Source organism: Panthera pardus, unplaced genomic scaffold, assembly GCF_024362965.1.
Source record: "Panthera pardus isolate Hobbes unplaced genomic scaffold, ASM2436296v1 HiC_scaffold_8, whole genome shotgun sequence".
NCBI lineage: Eukaryota > Metazoa > Chordata > Mammalia > Carnivora > Felidae > Panthera > Panthera pardus.
In genome coordinates, this window is record NW_026527013.1 from 8087745 (window position 1) to 8106882 (window position 19138).

A 19138-nucleotide genomic window follows, 5' to 3' on the forward strand; every position below is an offset into this window, starting at 1 on the left:
GGGAGAGCCTATGAAATTCCTCATAGTTGAGGTCATACTTCTTCCCTCTTTGCTCCACTCTCCCAGCACAAAGAGAGTTAATCGGCTTAAGAGATCCAGGCCAGGGACGCCTGGGTGGCTGTTGGTTGAACGTCCAACTCTTGATTTCGGCTCAGGTCGTGATCCCAGAGTCGTGGGATCAAGCCCTTCGTTGGGCTCTGCACCAAGCGTGGAGCCCGCTTAAGATTCTGTCTCCCTCTTCCCTGCTTGCATGCTCTAAATTGAAAAATAAATAAATAAAAGAGATTGAAGAGAGAGAAAGAGAGAGAGAGAGAGAGAGAGAGAGATCCTGGCCATATAATGCCTTCACAGGAATTGTTTAGAAGAGACCAGGCTATACGGAGCCTAAGAACATTCCCAAGAACCCCTTTGTCTTTTTAATACCCAGGCGCCAAAACAAAAGGCTCAGTCTGTGTGACTGAAGCACATAAGAATGACTGGATAGATTTTCAGTGACCTGGAAGGCATGTTGGGATGGTTTGCCTTACAATAGAGCTCCAGGGAGCCCTAAGAGAGGTGTCAAGGAGTTGGGTCATTGTCTTCAAAGCAGCCAAAAGTGACAAAGTGAGCCCTGTGTGGCCTGTCTACTGGGAGAAAGATGCCCTACATGTCAAGTTGATGGGCAGAGATAACGGGCTGCTTTCAAATTCAAAGTCGAAATCAAAGACTTTGGATACATCTCAGAAGACTTCTTTCTGTCCCCAGGTTCGAGACCTCCAGCTGAGAGCCCGGGTGGAAGACACTAGTTAGTTTGTTCTTTATTTTCATTGGAAAGTTATATGGTTACTTATCAACAAAATTGACTGTCCAGGGCAGAGATATCCAGTGGTTTCTATGTACAGGACCATCCCTGGGGTCCACACCTCTGCAGAGGCCTCACCCCTCGAGGCCTCAGTCAGCTCCTTCCCAGGCCTCCAGGAACCAATCACAAAGACACAAGGAACAAAAACGGGCCGACCTCGGCACCTGCTTTCACCCCAAGGGGAGGTGGCGGCTGCTGGTATGGGCCGCGGGCCTATTCTCAGGGAGTGGGTGCAGGGGCCTCTCTCCTGGGAGCCTGCCCTCATGCCTCCCCTGCCCAGAAAGGCTCTCTTGGACATTCCTGGGACTACTCTGACAGGCTCGTGGGTCCCACTCTGGCCTTCTTTTCTCTCTACTTGTCATTTTAACACCGAGGCATCTCAGCCTCCCATCTTGGAGGATAAGCATTTGCTCTGGCGCCTTTTCTTTTGTCCCTGTTTTTGTACAAAAACAACAATACTCTCAATCGGACCGTTTTTTTGCCCAAGAAACAAAAGTGGCTCAACAGGTACAGTTCTGCTGGTCGATCTGCTTTCGGCAGGGTTCCATGGTGACGGCGACACCCACCCCGCTCCGGCCGGATGTCATGTGGGTCACCTCGCTCCAGGTGTCGGTGTCTGGGTCATAACACTCTACACTGTCCAGGAACGTGTGACCGTCGTAGCCTCCTGCAGGGACAGCAGAGGACACAATCACCCCCTCTGAGGGCAGGGGAAAGAAAGAGGGGGGAGGACCCACAAGAAGCCTTCCTGCTGGGATGTGAGCCCACCCCCAAAAGACGGGGCTAATCAGTTCTCTCCACCCAGGTTTCCGCCCCCAGGGCCTCACCCAGAACGTAGATTCTTCCCTGGTGCACAGTAATCCCCAGGGCGCTTCGCCGATGCTTCATGGGAGCTACAAAAGTCCACGTTTCTGTCTCCACATCATAGCGCTCCACGCTGTTCAGCTGGTCCTGACCATCGTAGCCCCCCGCAGCATAGATACAGTTGTGCAAGACACAGACTCCTAAACCGTACCATGCAGAGAGGGTGACTCCGGGGCCTGGCACTGGGGGCCTAGCCACCACCTTCTTGGGGGCGCCCTCCCCTCTCCCCTGTCCCGGGAGACCCTTTAGAAACAAAGCCGCGAGAGAAGAGCTTGGACTCGGTCAGAATCGAGCTCTTCTGTGTGTGCCACAGGGTTTAAGATCAAAACAGGAAGCCTTCCCCAGGCCTGGCCGAGTTTCATCCTCAGGAGTGGGAGGGTGTCCCTCCACCGTCCCCTCCCGCAGCCCCCACCCACCTGCCCCACTTCGGATGGTGTTCATGGGTGCGATCATCCGCCACTCGTTTCTCTCTGGGTAGTAACACTCGGCTGAGTTGAGGCGGTTTGTGCCATCAAAGCCCCCAACGGCATAGAGCAAACGGTTGAGGACAGCCACTCCCACCCCGATCCTTCGAGTCAGCATTGGGGCCACCAGGTGCCACTCGTCCCGCTCTGGCTCATACCTGCAAAGGAAGGACAGCGACAATGGCAGTCGTAGCTGACCTCGGGGGAACACGTACTGTGACCCGATATTCTGCCAGTTCTGTAGGCACTCGAGCTCTCTCATCCTTCTAGCTATTCTGAGGGAAACTGAGGCTCACGGCCCTCATCTGTTCAAGGTTACGCGTAAGTGCGTTGCGTGCCGGTGGCCACGCCCTGCCCCGCGGCCAGGCCCCCGTGCTGTTATGTGTCATCCCACCCAAACCGCACCCAGCCTGTTGGGCAGGTGGTCCCCGTTGCCATCTCCCGTCACCTCCGGGTGACAAGATGGAAGCACAGAGGGATGATACGGCATGTCCAGGGTCGCCAAGGACGTGGCGCTGGGGTTTGACGCAGCCTTCTAAGACACCAGAATCCTAACTCTAGCAACTAGGCTACCACGCAGGATGGTTTTTGCCCAAGTGTGGGGCTTACTTAAAATTCCCATTGCCCAGCCTCACTCCGAGCCCACCACCGATGCCAGGTCTCCAGCAGTGGGCTAGGGAGTTTAACAAGTGCTCCAGGGGAGAACTGTATGCTGGATCACACTTCTGCAAGAGGAGAGGGCAGAGGACTGGCTGTGCAAAAGCAGAAAGACCAAAATACTCAGCTTCTAAGCGCAGGGTCACCATGCAGTTGTGCAGGTTGTGCACTGTACAAGGGTACCATATCCCAGGGGCACCTTCCACACAGAACACCTCGTACATCTGTTTATTATGGCAATTTTGAGGCAGATGGCAGCGAGGTGTCATGGTTTAATAAAATTAGCATTTTACAGTAACTTCAAAAGCATAGAACTCTTTCCAGACCTGCAGAAGAAGAGTCGTATGGGTTTGTGACAGCCCTGTAGGCGATTCCCGGGCCCAGACACATCATCCAAGGTCCCTGACCCTACATCTCCCAGGAATTTAGCTTCACCTGGAGGCGTCCACTCCCTGAAGGCAGGGCACAGAGAGACAGGCACTCGACAACAGGGGAAGTCTCCACACCCCAACGGGTTGGGACCCGGTAGCAATGGGACCCTCAGCGTCCACCCCGTCCGGGCCCTGCCACTCACCTCTCCACACTGTTGTGGTGGATGCAGCCATGGGAGCCACCCACGGCATAGATGTGCCCGTCGATGACCCCAACCCCAATCCGATTGCGTGGCACGCTCATGGGGGCACAGGGTGACCACTGGTTGGTCATGGGGTTATAGCAGTCCAGGGCGCTGGAGTCGGTGTTGCCGTCGGGCGAGTTGTTCCGGCCACCCACGGCATACAGCAGCCCGCCCACGACGCAGCCCGCCAGGCCACTGCGAGGCACCTGCAGGTCCGCCAGTCGGAGCCAAGTGCCATCGCTGGGGTTGTAGGCCTCCAGGTAGCTGAGCGACTGGCGGAAGTAGCCGCCGGCGGTGTAGATGAGCCGGCCCACTTTGGGCGCCCGGCAGGGCATCACCTGCGTGGGCTTGTGCAAGGTCAGCTCCTGGAAGATCTTGACCAGGTAGTCCTTGCAGCGGGAGTCCGCCTGCAAGATCTCGCACTTCTGCAGCTGCATCTGCAGGAAGCGGGGTGTCAGCGAGTGGCATCGCACGGCCCTGAGCAGCGCCTGCACGTAGAACCGCCGCTGCTCGCAGTCGTACTTGACCCAGTTGATGCAGGCGTGGAAGACCTCGGACTCGCAGCGCACGTTCAGATCGTCTCGGCTGATGAGAGTCACCAGCTGGCAGTGGGACAGGTTGAAGAACTCCTCTTGCTTGGCCACCTGTAGAGGGCATTACCGTGACAGGCTGACTCCCGCGTGCCGCTCCCCTGAGCCCGCCACGGCGGCGCGATCGGGGGGACACGTCTCTCAACCTGCCTCGGACAGTCTCAGTTGCCAGTCTGGTAAAACGGGGATTTGAACGGTATAAACTTCACAGGTCGCGAAGATTAGATGGGCTGGTGCCACACACGCCAGGCGTATGGGACGTAGGCACTCAGGTAAACGGGCAAAGAGACGATGTACCACGTACCTTTTTGTTTCATTTTGTGCTTGACCTACAAGGTTACCCGTTTGTTGTCTTTTTTAAACAACCTTACTTTTTCTTTGTTTTTCTTTTTAAGTTTCTTTTTTATTTTAAGAGAGACAGACAGTGCAAGTGGGGGAGGGGCAGAGAGGGAGAAGGAGACAGAGAATCCCGAGCAGGCTCAACACTGTCTGCGCAGAGCCCGACGCGGGGCTCGAACTCACGAAACCATGAGATCGTGACCTGAGCTGAAACCACGAGTCAGCCGCTTGACCGACCGAGCCATCCAGGCACCTCCGACCTTACTTTTTCAAAAGGGTAGATTGGCTAAAAAGGAAAAAGTAGCAGCGCTAGAATGTTCTAGAAAAGTGTAGGCTCTAAAGAAGAAGGCTGAGCTACAATATGGCCCACTACTTTCTAAGTAGGTGACTTGGGCAAATACCTGAAACGCTCCAGGCCTTGGTTTTCTTCCTCTGTAAAGGGGGTTTGTGTTAGCAGCTACCTCACAGCCGGGCGAGGTAGCCAACTATATAGTAGGGTAGACAGGGCCCCAGGCAAGTATTTCTTGTCAGGTACCAGTCTATAAAAGCAATTTCAGTCAGCCCACATCAGCAGGCCACCAATGCTCTGGTAGGTACCCCAAGCCCATGCAATCCCTTTAAAGAAACATTATGCAAGCCTGTCGGAAAGCCCTGCTCACAGACCGCCTTTCTGGAAGCCATAGGCCCTAGGACCAGTGCCAGAGGTCCACAGGGCATCTGGTCAACCCCACATGTGTGGTAGAAGGGAGAACATCTGTCCCTTAAGGGGAGAAATGGAAACCAGGGCACTATCTACCCCAGCTGATCCTAGCCCCTGGAGGAGGGCTTTGAACATTTCCAGGAAGAAGGGGCGCCTGGGTGGCTCAGTTGGTTGAGCCTCCGACTTCGGCTCAGGTCATGACTCACAGTGTGTGAGTTCGAGCCCTGCATCAGGCTCTGTCCTGACGGCTCAGAGCCTGGAGCCTGCTTTGGATTCTGTGTCTCCCTCTCTCTCTGCCCCTCCCCTGCTCACACTCTGTCTCTCTCTCAAAATAAATAAATATTAAAAAATTTTAGAGAGAGAGAAAGAAAGAAAGAAAGAAAGAAAGAAAGAAAGAAAGAAAGGAAGGAAGGAAGGAAATTTTCAGGAAGGCACTCTAAACCACGGGACTCTCCAAGGCTTGGGACCTGGGGTACAGCCCTCTTGGGCCAGACCTAGGGGTGGTACTTCCTCTTAAGAGAGTTGAGAAAATCCAACGCTTTGAAGAATGGAAATCACTTAGAACCGGGGTTGGCCCAGCCAGGGCTCAACAAACACTTATGATTAGCATCATCCCAAGGGCACAGCCACCAGTGGGTGCCACCCAAGAATTTGGGCTCATCACTGTGATTTTAGAAGGAATCTGTCATTTTATGCTCACAACTTCCTCCACTCAAAAACGAAAATGAAACCAAGAACAGTGTAAGGACGACACTGCGTCGACCAAAGAAAACTCGTCTAAGGGTCACATCTGAGGGAGGCGGCATGTCACGGGTGTTCCACAAAGATCTGCTGACGGCCTGAAGCATCGGGCCCTGCTCCGCGCACCCCAGGGCTGAGCTGCTGTCATGTTCCCTGCATGGGAACGAGCTTCATGGGTCCATCTTCGTGGGTCACTGCCTTCTCTTGACCCCGGAGAAGTCAGTGACCCACGAAGATGGACCCATGAAGCGCTCGCCTTCCTCGGCTGTTTCCCAGAGTCACCCCAGATGTGTAGACTAGGACCCCAGAACCCTGTTTTTCTCCAGCTCCCTGATCTGACCCTTGTCCATCCGTCGCCGGTCCTTCCGACACCGCCCCCAAGCCCTGCCTTACGTCTCCCCCCACCACTCACCTCTCCGAAGTGCATGTAGATGTACTCGCGGGCTCGCTGGTGCAGCTCGGCACAGCCGATCTGTTCGGCGAAGTTGGCGATGCCAATGGCGTTGCTGGGGTCCAGCTGCTGCACCAGGAAGTCGCTGCAGGCGCGGACGACACTGTCGATCTGGTACATGACGGCGCCGTTCATCACGTGGAGCACGCACTTCTCACCCATGGAGATGGAGGCCGTGTAGGCAAACTCAATGAGGCGCTCCATGACCTTGGGGTGGATGCCCTCAATGGACACCACCTCCATGCCCTGCTCCCGCAGCCCGTTGGTGAACATGGCCTTGAAGACAGGGCTAGATGAGGCCAGCACCACCTTGTGAGCCATGAACTGGGCGGCCGGCGCGTCCTCGTATTTGACCTGCAGCGTGACATCACACAGCTGCTGGCTGAGCCGCAGCTCGTTCATGATGCCAAAGGCCTGCTTGGTGTGGTCCTCTAGCGTGTAGCTGAAGGTGCGGTTGCCGTGCTGGGAGGGCGTCACCTCGGCTTTGCACTCGGTGGAGGCGTACATCACCGCGTCCCCTGCCCCCTCGGGGCGCTGTGACCTCAGGGGAAGGAATCGGGTGCGGGCCCCAGCCCCGCTAGGCCTCGGTTCCGGCTGCATGGGGTTCCAGGTGACCAGGGACAACAGCACCACGGGCACTCAGAGGCCTGGAGGAGGGAGAGCACAGGGCTGGGGCAGGGCCCGGGGTCGGGCCTCCTTTGATAAGATAAAGCGACTCCTAGACCAGTTTTCCTTCCCAAGCCCGGGCGAAGCAACGTCCGTTTGTGCTAGCTGCCACGTGGCCCCACCAGCCCGGGATTCCATCTTAAAAACACGGGTCAGACGATGTCCCTCCCTTGCTCACAATCCCCCCACAACCCCCCGTGGCACAAAGGGTAAAGCCAAACTCTTCAATGGCCTCGTAAGCCCTACACAGTCGGCCTCCGTCCCCTCTCCCCTTGGCTCACTCTGTTCCAGCTTCCCTTCCCTTCCTAGATAGAGCATGTCTATTTTTTTTAATATTTATTTTTGAAAGAGAGAGAAAAAGCATGAGCGGTGGAGGGGCAGAGAGGGGGTGGACAGAGGATGCAAGCAGGCTCTGTGCTGACAGCAGAGAGCCCGACACGGGGCTTGAACCCATGGACAGTGAGATCATGACCTGAGCCAAAGTCAGTCAGATAGAGCGTGTCTAGCTCCTTCTTTCATTCTCCTCACCAACATTTACTGAGTATCTACTGTGTGCCAGGCGCTGTTCTAAGCACTGGAAACACAGCAGTGAGAAAGGGGCATAAACTGTGCCCCCCTGGAGATGATGAGGGATGGGCCATGAGTAAAATAAGCAAGAGTTGAGTATAAATGATGGTTATTTAAAAAAAAAAAAAAAAAAAAAAGACGACAGCACTGTGATAGTGTGACTTGGGGCAGTTACTTTATCTTTTTTTTTTTTTTTCAACGTTTTTTATTTATTTTTTGGACAGAGAGAGACAGAGCATGAACGGGGGAGGGGCAGAGAGAGAGGGAGACACAGAATCGGAAACAGGCCCCAGGCTCCGAGCCATCAGCCCAGAGCCCGACGCGGGGCTCGAACCCACGGACCGCGAGATCGTGACCTGGCTGAAGTCGGACGCTTAACCGACTGCGCCACCCAGGCGCCAAGGGGCAGTTACTTTAAATCACGTAGTCCAGGGCTCTGTGAGAGCTGAGACCAGAAGGATGTACACACCAAAGGGATGTTCCAGGCAGAGGGAAGGGCAAGGGCAAAGGCTCAGAGGCAGAATGAGAGAGACAATCTGGGGGCTGGGAGGAGTGTAATGAGAGCGACTGACGACTAAAGGGAGGGTTTCCCATGAAACCTGTGGAGTCTGGAGGGCCGGGCCATGAGCTGCCCTTTTGAAAGGTCCTTCAGGGAGAAGCCGGGGAAATCTGCAAGAGGCTCCCCAGGTTCTCCATTTATCTTTCCCGGGCTCCGCGCACAGTCATCTCCTTCCTGTTTTATTTCCACCGCAGCACTTGTCAGAAACCGAAATGAGCTCCGAGCTCCGAGGCTTGCTCTGACGGATGGCCCAAGCCCCGGGCCCTCAGCCCCGGCGCTTCAGAAGGCAGGGAGCCCTGCGTAGGTCACGGTGGTGCCCACCCTCTCGTGTGCCTCCCCCATGGCCTGCCCGGGGCCTGGCACTGCTCAGGGGTCAGTAAGCGAGTGGCTGGCCGACTGCCCGCTTCACTGTGCCTGCCAGAGCACCCTCCTCCACCGGGGCCCAGGGCGCCGCTTGACCGCCTCTCCCCGGCTGAGGCCCCTGCCCTGCCTCCTGGTCTTTGGCCAGTCGGTCAGCGGTGCCCCTTGGACACTGGACACTTCCCCCCACGAAGCAGATAAGTGGGGGGGACTGCGCATGCCCTGCCTGAGCCGCCACCGAGGCCTGGAGAAGGGAGGAAGTGACCCCCGCCGCAGCCTTTCGACTGCCGACCCCAGGGCGCAAACCAAGCTCCCCAACGCGCCGCGCTCCCCGGCAGCCGGTCCGAGGGGCACTCCCTGGGCCTCTCGCCCGGCTTGCGTAGCTCCCGGGCCACCCCTCGAGTCGCGCCGTCCAACAAAAGGCCAGGACTCGAGCCGCGCCCTCCGCGGGGCCGCGGGAACCCCAAGGCGACCGGGCCCGCGGCGCCCTGTCCCCCGACCCCCGGGGCCCTCCCGGCCCGCGGCGCCCGCAGCCCGGGCGCAGGCCGCCTCACTCACCCCGCCATGGCCGCGCTCGAGCTCCGCCTCCGTCGCCCAGGCCCGGGCGCCTCCATCGCTGCGCGCCGGGGGGAGGCGCGGAGCGCGCGCAGGTCACCATGACTAAGCAGAGCCGGGCGCCGGCCGTGTCAGAATAAAAGTCCCCGCGGCCCCGGGGCCTCGGGCGGCGGGGACGGCAGAGGGGCCGTTCTCCCCGCCCCCGCTCCCGCGGGCGTTGGCGGAGCAGCGCAGCCCCAGCGCGGCGACCGCTACGCCCGTCACTACGGCGCGGCGCACCCGGCCGCGTGGTCGGAGCCGCCGTGAATCAGCCCCGGGTTCGAGGCCCGGAGCGCCCCTGTCTGCACCGGAGATCGGTGGACAGCCCTCCCGGCCGGCGCGCTCACCTCGGCCCCCGCGTAGCCTCGTAGCTCTCGCCGCGAGGTGGGGATGCCCGGGGCGCCGCGGCGGCTCCGGGCACAGTGGTGCCACCCGCGCGTAGAGCTTCCGGGAAACCCGAGGGTCCGGGGCCCGGCCGGGGCGGCTCCCGCCTAACTTTCGCTGTGGGGGGCCTGAGGGCGCCTCCGCTGTCGGGGGACCTTGGCTCCGGGGCCGCAAGGCCAGCGGGGTCTCGGACGTCGGGTGGGGGGCGGCCTCGGGAAGGCCTGGAAGGAGGCGGGGAGAGGGCGGGGAGGGCGCGGCGGGGAAGGAGCCGAGATTCCCCGCCCTTCCCGCAGGTGCCCGGCGCCCCGGAGCGAGGAGCGGGCGAGGGCGAGGGTACACGGCCGGGCGGGCGCGGTCCGTCCCCGCTTCGCACTGTCCCTTCCATCCGTCCGATTCGGTCGTCTCAGCTGCGCGGGGCTGCTCTGCCCGACCCGCTCTGCTCTCGCGAGCCCCACACAACCCAGGCCTCACGGTCCAGCGGTCGCCGGATCCTGCTAGAATTATTTACCTAGTTGGCTTTTCCTTGCCTTTATTTTTCAGTCCCCTCCAATCTAGAGGCGCGTGAAGCTCGCCTGCGGGGGTTTGAAGCCCGGCCCCGCCACTCTACCTCTGTAGGGATACTTCCATAACTCAACTTCTCCACTCTTCAGTTTCCTCTGTAAAATGGTTACTAATACTAGCAGCCACGTGAGGACCGAATGCGAATGCTGGTGCCCAATAGATATGAACAATTGTTATTTTTCATGGTAACGGATGCTGATTCATCATTTTTGCTGATTATGATATAAAGTTAATTTTTAAATGTATTTTATTTATTTATTTATTTATTTATTTATTTATTTATTTGCACGTGTGCACAGGGAGGGACAGAGGGAGAGAGAGACTCTTAGGCAGGCTTCGCTCCCAAGAGGGAGCCTGGGGAGAGGGGGCAACCAAAATCAGAAGACAGAGGCTTTTACTGACTGAGCCCTAGGCACCCCTAAATGTACTTGTTTTTGAAAGAATCCATCTTGGGGCACCTGGGTGGCTCAGTCGGTTAAGCATCCAACTGCGGTTCAGGTCATGAGCTAATGGTTCATGGTTCATGAGTTCTGGCCCCATATTGGGCTCAGCCCTGATGGTGCAGAGCGTGCTTGGGATTCTCTCTCTCTATGCCCCTACCCTGCTCTCGCTCTCTCTCAAAAATAAATAAACTTTAAGAGAGTCCATCTTAGCCAAATTATGGAAGGAGCCTAAGTGTCTATCCATAGATGAATGGATAAAGATGTGATATATATATATATATACCTATACACACACACACACACACACACACACACACACACACACACAATGGGATATTACTCACCATAGATAAAGAATAAAATCTTGCCATTTGCAGCAACATGCATGGATCTAGAAAGTATTATGCGAAGCGAAACAAGCCAGTCAGAGAAAGACAAATACCATATGACTTCACGCGTGTGGAATTTAAGAAACAAAAGAAACAAAGCCAAAGAGACAACCCCAAAAACAGACTCTAAACTATAGAGCACAGTGGTGGTTACCAGAGGGGAGTAGGGTGGGGGGGGATGGGTGAAACAGGTGAAGGAGATTAAGGAGTGCACTTATCCTGATGAGCACTGAGTAATGTATAGAATTTTTGAATCACTATATTGGACACCTGAAAGGAATATAATACTCTCTTTCTCCCCATTTGCGCTCTCCCAAAGTAAATAAACTTACTGGAGGGGTTGTGGGAGGGAGGATGAGCTAAATGGGTAAGGGGCACTAAGGAATCTACTCCTGAAATCATTGTTTCACTATATGCTAACTAACTTGGATGTAAATTTCAAAATAAAATAAAATCTATATATATAAACTTAAAAGAAAACAGAACGATTAAAAAAAACGAGGTCAACATTCAGCAAATATCTTAATCCTTTTCACTGGCTGCATAGTATCTCACAGTTTGGATGTGCCACAGCTTATTACACCAGGATCCTGTAGAGGGCCACGTGGGTTGAGTTCAATCCTTTGCGTTCGTACACAGTACTGCAATACACATCCGTGTTCATGCATCCTCCTGCACGTGTGCAAGTACCTTGGATAAAGCTCTCCAAGTGGCACCACTGGCTCACAGGGTCCATAGATTTGATTTTGAGATAGGAGAGATTGCCTTCCGCCACGTTCTAGAGGTTTCCCGTAACCTGGGCCATTCCGTTTATTCGCTGACTATGCTATAGCGCCCCTTCTGGAGCGGTCCAGAACTGCAGCTTCACTCAACAGCACCCCCTTCTACCGTCCTCTGGCTTGGATTTAATCCTAGACAGCAGGGATGTTGAATCTTGAAAATTCACTCCTAAGGCTGGCGGAATCTTTTCTTAGACCAACATCTTTTTAGCCTGGCATTTCTTTCCATTATTCACCTAGTTTTCATTGAGATGGACTTTTTTTCCTTGTATAAAAGACTTTATATAGAGTATCTTAGGAAGCAAACTTCCCGAGTTGAAATTTGAATCAGTTTGTCATCTAGCTTTTCAGGAATGCATGTATATCACATATGGTAAGAATTATTCCTATGAGATACTCGTTTAAAAAAATTGGGGGGGGCAGTCTTCAGATTCTGTGTCTCCCTCTCTCTCTGCCCCTCCCCTGCTCGTGTTCTCTCTCTCTCTCTCTCTCTCTCTCTCTCTCTCTCTCAAAAATAAATACATTGTTGCACTATATGCTAACTAATTTGGCTGTAAATTTAAAAAACTAAAATTAATAATAAATAAATAAACATTTACATTTGTTTTAATTTTTTTAAAAAAAATTTTTTAACGTTTATTTACTTTTGAGACAGAGAGAGACAGAGCATGAACAGGGGAGGGGCAGAGAGAGAGGGAGACACAGAATCCGAAAGAGGAATATCTCTATACCATGAGGATACAGCAGCAGGAAGGGAGTTAACTGTTACCAGGTCATGCCGGTACCCTCATCTTGGACTTCCAGCCTCCAGAACTGTGAGAAATAAATTTCTGTTGTTTAAACTGCCCAGATAAACGTGTTTGTCATGGCAGCCTGAGCCGACGAAAACAGCAAGACGGCACGAAATCTGTGGGTAGGCGACAATTCCCCCCAAGATCTACTATTAAGTGAACAAAGCAAGGTGCAAAGCAATGCTAGAGTTGTACAAAGAGAGAAAAGTGTTTACGTGTCAGCTCATTTATCCGCAGAACAGCTCTGGAACTTTCCAAGGAATCCCCGTGGTGATCACGTCCGAAAAGGGGAACTGTTGCTTTTCAAATTTTGTAAAATTGGAACAAGTGGATAAATCCCCTACCATCACACTATCAAACAACCCAACGAAGGAGCGAGCTTCAGGTTCCCCTGGAAGATAAAGGAGTCTGGGGTTAGGGGTGCCAGGCCGGGGCGGCGGGAGTGGGGGGGAGGATTAGGTCCAGTCCTGGGAGTGTCCAGCCTTGAGTGTGTTTGTGTTCCAGGAAATAGGTTGATTTCCGGTGCGTGTGGCCTTCAGGGACGCCCTGAGCGAAGTCAGCGGGACACTCAGGCCTCCAGGCTGGGTCAGTGGCCCTCAAAAGACACTGCTGTCTTTGCGGCTGCCTGCAGTTGTAGGGTCTCCTGGAGCCCGAAGCCCCCTGCCCCTCCCCTGGGTCAGCAATGTGGCACTAGGGTCGGGAATGCATCTAGGGACATCCTGTGGCCACAGCCAGCATGCCTGGAGCTTCTCAAGGGCACAAAGAGGGGCCTCCCCCAGACAAGGATGCAGACCACCGAGGCAGGGAGCGTCTGGCTTTGCCACACCCCTCCACCAGAACCAGACACCAGGCCTACGCTTCTTAGGGCCCCGGGGCCTGACAGTCTGGGTCAGTATTATCCTAGCCCAGACACCAGGCAAGGTACTCACTGCTTGGAATTTCCTCATCTGTCAAATCAGGGTGAGGAAACCCACTTTGCAAGGTTGCAGTAAGGGTGAGAGGGGCGTCCTGGGCCTACCACTGTGGGGATGACTAGCCAGACGCAATAAGCTGTAACTGTTCTCCTTATTTCATTATATTTTCATTTTTTTTACGAAGGATCTGACACCACGCTCAGAGAAATCCTGTTTCCGGGAGGAATTGGCTGAGTCTCCCACAGTCAAATTTTAGGTCTGCCCTGTCTTTGGTATCCTCTCCTCTAAACCGGGGAGGGAAACTGTCCTTGATTTTTTTCTTTCTCTCACACTCCATTTCTCGGGAATCCTGTCTGCTGTCTCCAAGACCTATTCAGAATCCATATGGTCCGAGTCCCCATCGCTGCTCCCCTAGACCAGTGCGGGCACCTTCACCTTGTTCTAGCTTCTACCTTCACCCTTCTAGAGATCTGTGAACAGCTGAAGCACATCAAGTCCGCCCTCTGCCTCTCACCTCGCTCAGAGCAAAACCAAAGTCCTCCAGGGGACCCACAGGGCTCTGCATTGTGGGTCCCATCATCTCGCTGCCTTTGTTTCTCCCACCATCCACCCCCTCCAGCGCTGCTCCAGCCGTGAGGGGATCTTTGCTTTTCATAGAACACGCAGGCATGTTCCAGCCTCAGGGCCTTTGCACTGCTGTTCCTCACCCTGAAATGCTCTTCTTTCAAGTGCCCCCAGGGCAATGACCTCTCAGCTTACATCATATGTCACCACTCCAGCAGAGAAGCATCCCCTGACCACCATCGCATCACGGTATTGCAGCTGGAATTATCTCCATGATTTCCCCACTCCGATATTGCCCGTGCCCCCCATCAGAATGTCAATCCCACAAGGGCCGCGATTCTTGTCTGTTTTGTTTGTTCGCTGCTGTGGGGTTTAGCATCAATAAAATACATTTCCCTTCATCTCTTCTGTCTCCACCACCTTCGGCTGCTTTTCCTACAAATTCCTTTAAGAAGAAAAGTCTGCAAAAACAGGTCTTCGGGAGGGCAATGGCAGGCCAAGGGGCGTCAGTCTGCGGCAGGTGCCGGTACCAGGGTCCGGGCGGCTGTGGGCGCACCCGGGCCGCCAGTGGAGCCGCTAGTGTCCGGCCCGGCCCGCTGGGGTGAGGAGCGCTCGGAGCGGCTGGAGCTGCCGTCCAAGCCAGGGGGCAGCGAGCGGCTCAAGCGTCCCGAAGCCCCAGCCGCGCTCTCGGACCCCTGGGAAGCGCCGTGCCCTCCGCCGCAGGGGCAGCGGCCGCGGCGGCCGAGACACAGGAGAGCGTTGCGCAGGTCGCGGTTGGTGAGCGTGTAAATGATCGGGTTCAGAAGCGAGTTGGCCATGGCCAGACCCAGGAAGGGGTCGGCCTGCAGGAGCACGGGGCAGGCGCGCGCTGGGCACGCCACGTCGAGTAAGAGCAGCAGGAAGAGAGGGCCCCAACACACCACGAAGGCCAGGAGCACCACGCTGAGCGTGCGCAGCAGGGCCAGCGAGCGCGGCGTGTGGCGTGCCCGAGCCGAGGCGCCCCCGGCGGCCCGGGGGCGCTCCCGCAGGCGGCGCGCGTTGGCACGCACCTGGCAGTAGATGCGCGCGTAGAGCGCACAGATGGCGGCCAGGATGCCGAGGAAGGCGAGCACACAGAAGAGCACGTAGGCCTTGGCGTAGAGCGGCAGGACGGTGGAGCAGGCGTCCAGGCGGCCCAGGCAGTTCCAGCCGAGCGAGGGCAGTAGTCCGAGAAGCACCGACACGCCCCAGGCGGCGGCCACCAGCGCCAGCGTGCGTCCCCAACGGGAGGCGGGTGCGGGTCCTCGGCGGGCCATGGTGAGGCGGCGCTCGAGCGCGATGGCCAGGAGGCTCAGCACGGACGCGGCGAGCGCCACGAAGACGCCCCCTTCGCGCGCGAACCAGAGCGTGGGCGACAGGCGCAGCGTGAGAGGCCCCGACAGCAGGATGTTGGCGGCATAGACCGCGCCCGCCAGCAGGTCGGACAGCGTAAGGCTGCCCAGGAGCAGGAACATGGGCGCGTGGAAGCGCGAGTGGCGCCCAAGCACGATCAGCACCGCCAAGTTCTCCAGCACGATGAGCGCGCACACGGCCAGGAACACGACAGCGTCCGCACGCAGCCCGGCGCCGGGCTGGTAGCGTGCTCCGCGAAGCTTGCCTGTGTAGTTGTAATGCAAGACGATGACCTCGCTCACCGGCGCCGGCCGCAGCAGCCCGGGCTCCATGGGCCGCCCGCCCCAAGGCTGCGGAGAGGTAAGGTGGTGTGTCAGGTGAGGGGGCTGGCAGGGTGGGGCGGGGTTTCGCAGCTCTGGGAAAGGGGCCTTGACCCCCTACGCACCACTGCACACCTCCGCTGGGGCCCAAAGGGAGTTCGGGATGAAAAGGAGGTGGCCGTGGAGACAGGCCGACGCAAAGACACGCAAGGAATATCACGAGGGGACACGGTGACACAGAGTCCCACAGGAAAGGGACACGAAAAAGCCCATAATCTGGGCTATCCAGGGGCAGATTCAATCATAAGCAGACAGGAACGCACACAAATACAGTGACACGCTGACAAAGACATGTATACACAGTCACAAAGTAGGGGCAACGTGCACAGTCACACCCCATCAGGGAAACGAGAAAATATATTCACACATGAACAGAGCTACGTAGGCACGTACAGAGACCCAAATTCAGCCACACTCACACAGGTTCTCAAGCCCACTCGTATAGGCCACAATTTCACAACCTCCACCCAGGCCCAGCCCGGAGCCCGCAGCTCTACAATCTGCCCGCCTCAGCTGCACCCAGTGCCTCTCCCTGCTGAACCCCCGGCTTCCTATTTTGCAGAGACAGAGCCTGAGGGCAGCAGACAGGATCCAGATCTCACAGACAGGCTTTTGCAGAGGGGTGCACGTGTCATTAGGGTATAATAATACTTCGCAGGGGCGCCTGGGTGGCTCCGTTGGTTAAGGGTGGCACTCTCGACCTAGGCTCAGGTCATGATCTCACGGTTGGGGAGTTCCAGCCCCATGTGGGGCTCTGTGCTGACAGTAAGGAGCCTGGAGCCTGCTCCGGATTCAGTGTCTCCCTCTCTCTCTGCCCCACCCCACTTCAAAATAAATAAATAAACTTAAAAAAAAAAATACTTCCCATTTCACCCTTTAATCCCCTGGACAGCTCTCCCCTTAGTCCCAATTTACAGACAGGAAACTGGCTCAAAAGAAGTACCCCCCATAGAAGGAGACACAAAGGTTCTCACGCAGCTGCGCAAATACAGCTACTCAGAAACGGTCACACAGTCGTGCGAATCCCACTTAATAGATGAGAAAACCGAGGCCTGGGAAGGGGAGCCGACTTATTTGGACCTGGCAGGAACAAATGCATCCCAGACGGCCTCAGCTGCACTCAAGGAACAAGCGCAAATACAAATCCACAGAGAGTCACGGACTCAGCCACGCTGAAGGTGGGGGGGGGGGGGGGGAAGAAGCATCGAATACAGGCAGACACGGGTTACACTCGCTCTGATGGGGACATCTCCCGCCTCGCCTCGGCTTGCCTGGCAGCAGGACTGAAGTAGCGAAACTTGCAGTGGCATGGCCCGGAGAGGGCGAGGCCAGGGGATTCCAGGCGTCCCCACCCCCATCCCCGGCCCCGCATCCAGCCCGGGAGTCGCCGGCTTCCCCCTGGCCCCCGCCCCAGGCCTCCGGGGAAACCGGAGACAAGGAGACCGGGGTAGTGGTCAGGGTAACCCCCTGCGGGCCAGGCTGAGTCCCCGCGCGCCTGGAGACCCAGTGCTGTATACTCACCCCTGCGCCCTGGTCGTGCGCCCCCCGCAGTCGCGCTGCCAGGAGCAGAGTGACGGGACGCTGCTAAGGGGGGGGGGGGGGGGGCGGGGAGCGGGGCTGGAGCTGAGGGGGCGGGCCCGCAACGCGGACCGCTGGCCGTCGCAAGCGGTTGCCCCCTCCCCTTGGCGCCCGGGCACCCAGCCCGTGGCTGCCAGCCTGTGCCACCCGCCGCGGCACCGGAGCGCGCCCCGGCGGCGACTGGCACCGGCGAGCCCTTGGCTGCCCCCTCCGGACCTGAACTTCTTTCCCAGGGACGCTCCGTCGCGGTGGGAGGACCCGGAATCGCGGGAAGGGGAGGTTCTCTGCAGGGGCGGTCGCAGCCTGCGCCTCTTCCCGCCCCACACCAGAGGGGTCCTGTCTGTCCTCTGGAGACTGGACACTGGCCCCTCCCTGTTTCCCGCCTACCTTCCAGCTGAGCCTCCGGGCTGCACCCCAAGAACGCCCCATCGTTGAGGGACCCTGGCAGCGCAGGTTAGGGGGGGTCTTCAGCAAGAGCAGCGGTGGCCTCAGTCCCCTTTCCCCAGCAGATAGGGACTCGGGGCGCAGCCCCCTCTCCATTTCTCCTATCCCACACCTGGCTTACAGCGAGTTCGGGAGGAGAAGGTGAAGGCAGGATTCTGGTGGGAACCTCCCTCTCTCCAAATGAGAAAGGTCTGGCTCCTAAGCCCTCCTGCCCCCCCCCCCCACCCCCATTGCTTCCAACACTGTGATGTACTCATTTAACGTGTTTCTGGGCTGTGTCCCCATCAGACTGTCAGTCCCCATGGAGGCAGGGATTTGCATCTGTCGTGAGCACTGCTGGGACACAGCCCAGGCCCTATAAATTAACCGATGAGTGAGTGAATGAATGAATGTTTCCCTCGCTTTCTGTGTGTGTATCTCTTTCATTGGGTCTCCCAGGGTGGGTCTCTTTCAGTCGTTGGCTGTGTCTTTGTGTCACTCTCCCACGCCTCTCCCAGGCCTCCAGCGGGCCAGTCTCAGCTGGCCCCACGCCCCCTCTCCCAGTTCCCAGGAGCTTCCTGGCCAGGCCCAGCTCCCGCACCCTCAGACCAGAGGCTCCAGGCAGGAAAGGGGCTGGGCCCGGTGGCCGCGGACCTTCTCCAGGATGGTGCCCTTTGACTTGGCCTCTGCTCGGGCTCTGCCAGCAGCGGGTGGGGTGAGGGCGTCCCAGGGGCGCTGAATCAGAGGCTGGGGGTAAAGGATCTCGGGGGGCACCCAGGCCTGGTTGCGTCTCCAGGTAGCCCCTTGGGAATCCTGGTGGCTTCTGCCGGCCGTGTTCCTTGGGGAGGCAGAACAGTTCCTTCTAGCTCCAACCAAAGATGCCAGAGACACATGCGAGGTAGTGCAGTCAGTGGGGCCAGAGTAAAGGGATGGGTAATGCTTTAGTGCTGGTGCCCCACAGCCTTGCCCTCCAAGCCCTGAAGATTCCCCAAAAGCTGTGGGGCCGCACAGGCCTGGATACATGAATGACCCTTTTCTGTAAAGGGGAAGCCACACCCCCTGTGGGAAGGTGGCCTCTTCACACCCCCAGGCGTCAATCTCACCTCCTTGGGGCTCGAAGCTGTGAAGGGAGGCTCTTCCGGCCTCCCTTCAGGGCCTCCAACCCTCCCTACCTCCTGTGCCTCTTTTCTATAGACTGGGACCCTGACTTCTCCAGAAGATGTCAGGAGACTGGACGCCTCTGTGCATCCACCTCGACCCGCCATTCCACACCTGTGGTACAGTTCTTAACACTCAGATCAGGTCCCTCTCCTGCTCTAAATTCTCCCATGGCTCCCTAGGTCACTCAGAGGAAACGCCAGTCCTCACCACGGTCCACGGGGCCCTGCTTGGTGTCTCCTCCTTACTTATTCCCTGCCTTACTGCCCTCCAGCCCCACTGGCCTCCTCCCAATTCTTCACACAATTTAGGACCTTTGTACTTGGGGATAGGTCTCCCTGGAGACCTCCCTTCTTCCAACCCTTCCCAGTTGGTCACCTCCTCAGAGAGGCCT

General features: G+C 57.0%; 2 protein-coding genes across 5 annotated transcripts; both read right to left on the reverse strand.

The window, feature by feature from the left end:
• Positions 1-772: 772 nt before the first annotated feature.
• On the reverse strand, positions 773-9799 carry KEAP1 (kelch like ECH associated protein 1). 2 transcript variants are annotated; one of them, XM_019427742.2, is made up of 6 exons: positions 9357-9799; positions 6225-6910; positions 3401-4086; positions 2122-2327; positions 1669-1845; positions 773-1508 (listed from the first exon to the last, which is right to left on the reverse strand). In XM_019427742.2, exons 2-6 carry the CDS (start codon positions 6861-6863, stop codon positions 1342-1344), a joined length of 1875 nt encoding a protein of 624 aa, XP_019283287.1. In that variant the 5' UTR covers positions 6864-6910; positions 9357-9799; the 3' UTR covers positions 773-1341. The 2 variants fall into 2 exon arrangements, with proteins under 2 accessions (XP_019283287.1, XP_019283286.1); XM_019427741.2 differs by lacking the exon at positions 9357-9799 and adding an exon at positions 8974-9335.
• Positions 9800-12479: 2680 nt separating this feature from the next.
• Positions 12480-17800, reverse strand: S1PR5 (sphingosine-1-phosphate receptor 5). Of its 3 annotated transcripts, XR_008420159.1 has the most exons (3): positions 17551-17800; positions 14030-15555; positions 12480-12747 (listed from the first exon to the last, which is right to left on the reverse strand). XR_008420159.1 is itself a non-coding variant. In XM_053896775.1 (2 exons), the coding sequence occupies exons 1-2, from the start codon at positions 17701-17703 to the stop codon at positions 14341-14343; spliced, it is 1368 nt and encodes a 455-aa protein (XP_053752750.1). In that variant the 5' UTR covers positions 17704-17800; the 3' UTR covers positions 13403-14340. The 3 variants fall into 3 exon arrangements, 2 of the variants coding, with proteins under 2 accessions (XP_053752750.1, XP_053752751.1); XM_053896775.1 differs by lacking the exon at positions 12480-12747 and having other exon boundaries at positions 13403-15555; XM_053896776.1 differs by lacking the exons at positions 12480-12747; positions 17551-17800 and adding an exon at positions 17107-17490 and having other exon boundaries at positions 13403-15555.
• Between the last annotated feature and the right edge of the window lie 1338 nt (positions 17801-19138).

Coding starts and splice junctions, on each gene's coding strand:
- S1PR5 (XM_053896775.1), bottom strand. CDS start 17,703: ATGGAGAGGGGGCTGCGCCCCGAGTCCCTATCTGCTGGGGAAAGGGGA. Junction 15,556..17,550: donor CCCGGAGGCTCAGCTGGAAG/GTAGGCGGGAAA, acceptor ACCTCTCCGCAG/CCTTGGGGCGGGCGGCCCAT.
- KEAP1 (XM_019427742.2), bottom strand. CDS start 6,863: ATGCAGCCGGAACCGAGGCCTAGCGGGGCTGGGGCCCGCACCCGATTC. Junction 2,328..3,400: donor CACCACAACAGTGTGGAGAG/GTGAGTGGCAGG, acceptor CTTCCTTTGCAG/GTATGAGCCAGAGCGGGACG. Junction 1,846..2,121: donor CACCATCCGAAGTGGGGCAG/GTGGGTGGGGGC, acceptor GGTACGGTTTAG/GAGTCTGTGTCTTGCACAAC.